The 7,152-nt window shown below is 43.4% G+C and overlaps 1 protein-coding gene across 6 annotated transcripts in view; it reads right to left on the bottom strand.

Annotated features, from left to right (window-relative positions):
- The window catches only part of cacna1eb (calcium channel, voltage-dependent, R type, alpha 1E subunit b), a 73,653-nt gene extending 66,862 nt beyond the window's left edge, over positions 1-6,791 (bottom strand). For 5 of the 6 annotated variants that reach the window (XM_076876611.1, XM_076876615.1, XM_076876616.1 and 2 more), the window contains exons 1-2: positions 6,312-6,790; positions 3,148-3,595 (exon numbers count right to left, since the gene is read on the bottom strand). In XM_076876611.1, the coding sequence (XP_076732726.1) occupies positions 3,148-3,557 (410 nt within the window). In that variant the 5' untranslated portion in view covers positions 3,558-3,595; positions 6,312-6,790. Of the gene's footprint in view, positions 1-3,147; positions 3,596-6,311 lie in introns of all 6 variants that reach the window. The other variant, XM_076876612.1, reaches the window with a different exon arrangement.
- Between the last annotated feature and the right edge of the window lie 361 nt (positions 6,792-7,152).

Here is a 7,152-nt window from a genome sequence, read left to right as displayed (position 1 = left end):
TAACCCCTAAAACAGCTAAAAAAAAAAGAGGTGTGTTGGTCATCTATACAAAAATGAATAAATAAAAGTTTCACAAGAAGACAGAAGTTGCACTGAAATGCCAAATCATTCAATGTATGTCATTAATGTTAATTTTGTCTTCAGAAAAGCTGTCAGCACTTCGAGGTTAAGCTCCATAATGTCCAAACTCTACTGATAAACTCAGAAGGCATCATGTGCTGCTTCCCTGCTGCTTCTCTACTTTGATTCCCTAGCATCCCCTAATGGACAAATATGCACAATACACATACAGCAGCAGTCCATCCCTAATATTAGGTCCTGCTTCTTGGTGCAGGGGTTAATGCTGGGTTTGAACCCGCTTGGGGGGGAGGTGGGTTCTGTGTGGTGTTTGTATGTTTTCCCTGAGTCTGACTGAGCAGATGTGAGCATGAATGATAAATAGGCTTGAATGGATAAGGGTTAAAGAGCATGGATGGATGGAAATATCCTGAAGTTGCAGGTAACATAGATAGAAAATGTTAATGCCTGTGATCAAAAGCATTAATTTGTTTTTGTGTCTGTACATGTGAGAGAGAGAAAATGGAAGAAGAAACAAAAGAGAGAACATGACAGCACACCTGTGAAGTGGGCATGCAGTGGGTTGTAAGGGTACATCAGAGGATGGAGGGAGGAGGAGGAGGTGGAGGGGAGAGGGGACTCACTGTAAGGTTAGAGGTCATGCTGATGGAGTGGCACTCCACATTCAAGTGGCTGGAAGCGGATAATCAGAGCGATGTGGCTCCAGAGTTCAGAAGTTCACAAGCAAGTACCCTGAGCCCTGCCATTAATAACACTGTACCGCATCTGATTACAGTAAACCGCAGCCGGCCGTGCTGCACAGGCAGGAGGAGAAAAAAAATCAAATCAGCTGAGGAAAGAGGTGGAAACTGATCGAGTGATTCATTGGTGGAACAATGCACAACAAAGGCGTCTGCGCGCTGTATGTAGTGCAGCAATGGAGCACCTTTTGAAAGGAGCACTTTGTATCTGAGCAACAAAACAAGGATAAGTGGTAACAATAAGAAGCATTGCACTTTATACTCTAATGGTTAATAATTTCCACTCTATGTTTTTGGTATTTACCCTGCAAGATGTCCTGTGGAATATTTGCTGTGACTACACTGCCCTGCTGATGGTATTACATCATTTCACTGCTGAAGCAACGTGCAAACAAAGGCAAAGAAGAAGAAGGCTGCTGGTTACAAGGTCTTTCACGATTTGGCTTGAAAATTTTCTTTCTCGTCGTTATTAAGCCTCAATAATCCACATAGCACATTTTAGTGAAAGCATGGAGAGCAAAAACTGCCAGAAAATAAAAATGAAATTAAAAATACAGCTAAATAACTCAACAAATAAAGGTCTGCAAATAAGTGTAGCTCTCATTAATTCAAAAAAAAATCTCATTTAAGTTCATATTTGTGTTTTTCATTTTTCTCTCTGTATGTTCCCTGTGTATTTTCCCAAGCTTGTCTATCTATCTATCTGTCTCTTTATGAATTTTTGCTTCATTTTACAAACATGAGCTGTCCTTAAAGTGTGTCACGGGGTCAGCTTTTTGCCTGCTGGTTTATCTGCACCAGTCTCACCACAGAGACGGTTTGCATCCAGCCAGAAGATCAATAGAAAACTGATTTGCTGAAAATACCATCAGGCAGGAGTGTTTACAGTTTTTGTGCAAATGTACTACAAAGTAAGTGTGCATATGGCATTCCAGGCTTGGCCTGCTGTTTTTGATATCAATTTTCGTTGCATTTAATCTGGTGCTGGTTCTTTCGCTCCTTTATTTCCCAGAGGGTTCGCCACAGCGGATGGATCCACATATTTGATTTGGCACAGATTTCATACCAGATGCCCTTCATGATGCATCCCTCCCATTTATCTGGGCTTGGGGCCGGCACTGGGAGTACACTAGCTCGTGACCTCCTGAGGCTGGGTTTGTATCTCCTCCCGGTCTCAGGCGGAGGATCTTTTACATGATCAGGGAATGAATTTCAGTCCTTCATCGGAAATCGCCAACAAACAAAACACCTTCCTGTTAACAGTTAATACCATGGGTTAACTCTAAATGTTCCCTTGAGGTTGAATTATGCAGCTTTTAGTGAGCAGGAGGAATACAAACTTTAAGTCTGACTATTACAGATTAATCAGTTATTATGACTAAATACAAAGACTCAGTATTCTTTGTTTAAACTGTACATATACAAAAGAGCAGATCTGAAGGTGTGTGGCTTGCATAATGTCCAACCATCCCCACCAACCACTTGTTTACGTCAAATTTTCTGGATTTTCATGATGGTTACTACTTTCCCCTTTGCCCAATAGATTTTTTGTCACTCCACGGCAAAGGGGCTAGCTGAATATAAAGACTATCGCCTTGTAAAACAACACAAACCATCAATTTTGACGATATCATGCATTTGCAGTCGTATTTGTATTTATGACCACCTGATGAAGCTCCATGTTTGCCTTCACCATCTCCTAAACTGCTAAATCCTCTGTTGGTGTCTTTCATGCTGCCTGTTGTAGCTCTGAACTAGAAATGCTGAAAATGAAGCTAAACTATGGAACAGCTAAAACACTCTTTGATAATCACAAGGAAAATTGGATTTTCTTTTTCTTTAGCCCGTGTGTTCGCTCGTTGAAGCTACAGTATGTCTCGCTGTCACACAGACTTTGATGCATCTCAACAGGAAAAGCACCAGGTGTAATTACTACCATCAGTGTCAGCTACATTCCACTTCCAGTTCAACAGCCATGCAATTATGCATGCTTCCTCTCACGCACGGCTTTTTTGGATCCTTGAATGAAATGAGGCCATGATTTAAGGCTCTTAATTACGCCTGGGCTTGTCTTGCCTTGACAAGTATATGCTGCTCTAAAATTTTTAAAAAGACATGTTTACTGAAATATTGAAATCAAATCTGTATCCTCATCCTTATCCTGTAAACCTTGAGGGACCTAATGATGTGCAGTTTGAAAAGTTACACTTCATATCCAGAATCTAGGTTCTTTCACGTTGGCACTTTCATCCTCCTCCATGGAGATTTATCATCTTTACACGTACAGTTTAAAAGGAATCCTTTGACTCTGAATCTCTTTTATACTTACTCCCACTCCTTCCTGCGGGCTTGCGGCGTGCTCTGTATTTTATGAGCCTGGTGGGCCATGATGATGTCCTTCTGCTCCACGAGTCCCCCGCGCCGCCGCAGCATGCCGTGAGGGCTCAGAGACCCCGAGCCCTGATCGGACGAGCCATCCTCCTGTCCGCATGGCACATCGAAGCTGGCCGCTCGAGGGGGCAGCCCCAGACACTCGGGGACCGCGTGAGGGACCTGCAGGGAGCAAGAGCGAGCTCCCTGCGCCAGCCCAGGCCGGGCAGTGGGGCTAGACCGCCTCCAGGCTTCGGGCTCAGGGAGGGACAGGGAGGACTGGACGTGTGTCTGTCCACGCCGACCGCCGATGGTTGGAGAGCTGGGTGTAAGGGAGAGGGAGAGGGACTTTTCTGAACTGGTGAACATCTCCACAGAGGTCGGTCCGTGGCAGTTTCAGCATAATGCTGCAAATGGAGAAAAAGGAGAGAGAGGCAGAGGATGATGGGTGAAAAACACTGCAATAATATTTCATAAACGTTGCTCAAGCACATCCTCCCTGTCCCCTTCTTGTTTGTCTTTCATTATGAGCATCAAACAATGTGACACTGAGGATGATAATGTCCTTTGCCCAGGCTGTCACTCTGACCCAAACTCAACCATCTCACCATCTATCAAAGGGATGAAAGTTCAGATCGTATTCATGGAGCTCAGTGGGTGACTGAAGATATCACTGAGACTTTTCAACACAACCAGGAAGTCAGACTATTACTCTAAATGGACATTTCTGGTTACCACACAGTGTTTTTCATTTACTGTCACCACCGGGCCAAAAATCTTAATATCCAGTTCATTTGTTTGTTTTTATGACCAAATACATCTTCAGTTTCCATCAGCTGTGCAAAATGCATCTCTGTACCTGAGCACAGCCTCAAACTGCTGCTAGCATGAAGCCTAGCATATTTGTCTTTATAAACCAAAAAACTAACATTCTAAAAACAAATCTCGACACGCACCATCTCAAACTGCATCCTGGCACTTACTCTGGCAGATATTTGAAGGCATTGTCTGAATTAACCTTGTCTTCAGTCGTCACTGAGACATAAAAACTGCACAAATAAAACCACCAGTCAGACACGAGTCTGCTTAAAAAGTCTGCTGCTAAAACAAGATGTTTTTTCCTACCCCAATGGTGGTGGAGTTACTTTTACCACAAACATCCCTGCAACATCTGCAGATGCTGCAAATTTCAATCAGGATTTTTTTGAGTGCCATTTAGCTCTCTTATAACAGGATAAGCTGCTTCAACGCGATTTAGTTTTTTTCTTGCCTGGTATTAAATCTTTAAGACTTAACCATGAAACAATTTCCAGAAAATTCTAATATTTTTTTGTTGAAAACAGACTGTTTATTGAACCTTCTGACATTAAAAAAAACAAACAAACATTAAATATTTAATTTGCATATATTTGCTACATCTGTTTTTTTGTAATTGTTTTTTTTTTTTGCAATTTATTTATTTTATTTCACTTAATTTTTTATTTTATTATTTTTTATTTATTTGGGTTTTTTTTATTTTGGGGGGGGGGGGGCACTGATGATGTAGAGTTGTCAAAAACTGATAAAAACTCAAGTATGATAAACTGGGCATTAGGGGGTTAAAACACTGAGCCATTTGAAATCCAAGAACTCTCCACCTGCCCAGCTTGATTGGTAGGTTAACTTTATTGACTGCAAGTGAAAGAAAAGAAACTTCAGAATTTAACATTTTATGAAACCGAATTGAAATGAAGATAGAAAAGATTCAGGATTTACTTCCTGTTGACCTCAGTTATTTCCAACCAAACAGGGTCAATTAACATCAGAATGGATGCCACCATTCAACTGCACTGTCATGGGGAGCTTTGATACTAGCGGTGCATATGATTGGATGAACAGAAGCTTTGAACCAGCAGCCATACAGAAATAGTACCAGCAATCATACTGGTGGGCGGAACAAGACTGCACAGAAAGTGGGTGTAGTAAAAGTAATGACATAAAGAGAGATTTGGTCATCTTTTTAGTAGCTGAGCACACCATAAAGAACTACTTAAACCCTCATTCTGTTGCTGCTATTGTCCAGTTAATCGTGTGCGTGTGTGTGTGACTGAGACAGAGAAATATGGGGGTGATGAGGTGGCAAGGCTGGAAAACAGCAAGTTTGTGGCGAAGCCAGTCAGAGACAGACGAAACAAGGCTGTTTCCACTGAGCCGGAGCTGAAAGGAAGATGACTGAGTGTGGAGGAGCAGAAGCAAAGGCTCGGTGACTCACTCATCAGCAGCAGGGCTCCTCAGACGTGAACTGGACACAGTCTGAGTTGAGCTCTGCCCTCGAACAGAGCGCAGCGCCCGCCTGAAAGCCGGGAGAGGCTACAAGGTCAGCGCGCACATTTACACGGGTGGCTCGCTCGCAGCTTTGTGCCGCTCATGGGTGGGCTGTCTCTGATTTTAGCGCAGCCATTCAAGTTCAAAAGAAATCTGATAGCTTTTATTATTAGTCAGGAAGGTTGTTTTTTTGTTGTTTTTTGCTTGCAGGCAGGGCTGTGTGGAAATTAAATGTCACGGCACTTGTATGGAGAGGCACACCTAACTGGCAGGGTGGGTCCGTGAAATCTGGACAAAAACACATAAAACAAACATAAATTGCAGCACTGATAAGGTGGAGGTAGATCAGAAGCCTGCACAATGATTATACCAAAGCAAGCTTCACACCTTATCTGCATTATTCACTCAAGTTCAAACACTTGTGTGGAGACGATGCTCTTCTATTATAAATTCAAGATTCCAGCTCCTGGCTGAGATCTCCTACGCTTTAATTAGTGCAACCAGTGCAAAGCCTGCCGGAACAAGGCGACCGCTCTCCTCTAATCAGCTGCAGGTCGACAGTCGCTTTAGATGTGCGTTAACCAGCCAGTTAACAGGTATCGCTAATTAAACTCATGCTCCTGCTCCTTCGTTATCCTCGTGAAGTTAAGTGTTTTTGACGCACGAGCAAGACAGGAGAAAAGCAAAGCAGCAGTCACAGTAACTACACTTAGAGGCACAGCGTGCTAAAAATATTCACTGCATAAAGGAGGATCGGTGCTGCGGGAAATGCAAACATCAATTAAGTCACGGATTGATTGATGAATTTGACAGCTTTACCTTGAGGTGAGGCGCGCGCCTTCATCGTCGGCGAGCCCCGATCAGGTGGATGCTAAATTCAGCCCTTTCACTCAGTCCAAGTTTGGTGGTTTGAGGATGATTTCGCGAGGATTCCTTGAGTGATGATGATTACCTCTGTATGGCTATAAATACCGCGAGGTGGCTGGGAGCCAGAGGAGCGTAACGCGGATGAACGTAAACAGGCACGGGGACAGGAGCGAGGAGACATGGGAGTAATCCCAGTCATCTTTCACGAGCTGGCTGCCTCATATGAGTCACTTTATGTGGTTTACAATTAATGGCGGCGTCTTCAAACTAAATTTAGGCTGGACTGTCTTGAGTTGTGCTGTTTGAGGGCTTTTCTTTTTCTTTTCTTTTTCAGCGCAGGAAGCTGATTCACCTGTGCCGAGATCACAGGAGGTCTGGCGAGAGGGAGAGAAATGCAACAGGTCTTCATCTGAAACTGCGCTCAGGTGATGTGAGCCCAAGCACCCAGGTATTCGCATGTAACCGATCAACCGCTAGATGGTGGACTAAAGCCGCATACCTGACACATGCGCAGGTTCCTCTGGGAGACGACCATACAAGCCACCACAGTCCGAGCAGTGCACGTCTGTCCTCAAAGTGCATCTGCTTCTACTTCTGCACACGCAGCGTCATCCCCAGACTTTCTGGGCACCTTTGTAAACATTAAAATCCACACAAATAAATCCCTTGTTCGTTACGACACTGCTACAGATTATGGGACACTATTATAATAGCGGATTATCATCATCATCAGTGCAATATACAGATACAGAAAGATCTTTACCAACTCATACCACAATACCTGAAGTCTTTT

This window comes from Maylandia zebra, linkage group LG18 (genome assembly GCF_041146795.1).
Source record: "Maylandia zebra isolate NMK-2024a linkage group LG18, Mzebra_GT3a, whole genome shotgun sequence".
In the NCBI taxonomy this organism is placed as follows: domain Eukaryota; kingdom Metazoa; phylum Chordata; class Actinopteri; order Cichliformes; family Cichlidae; genus Maylandia; species Maylandia zebra.
Note: the sequence above shows the minus strand (reverse complement) of the source record. Positions and strands in the feature narration are given on the sequence as shown.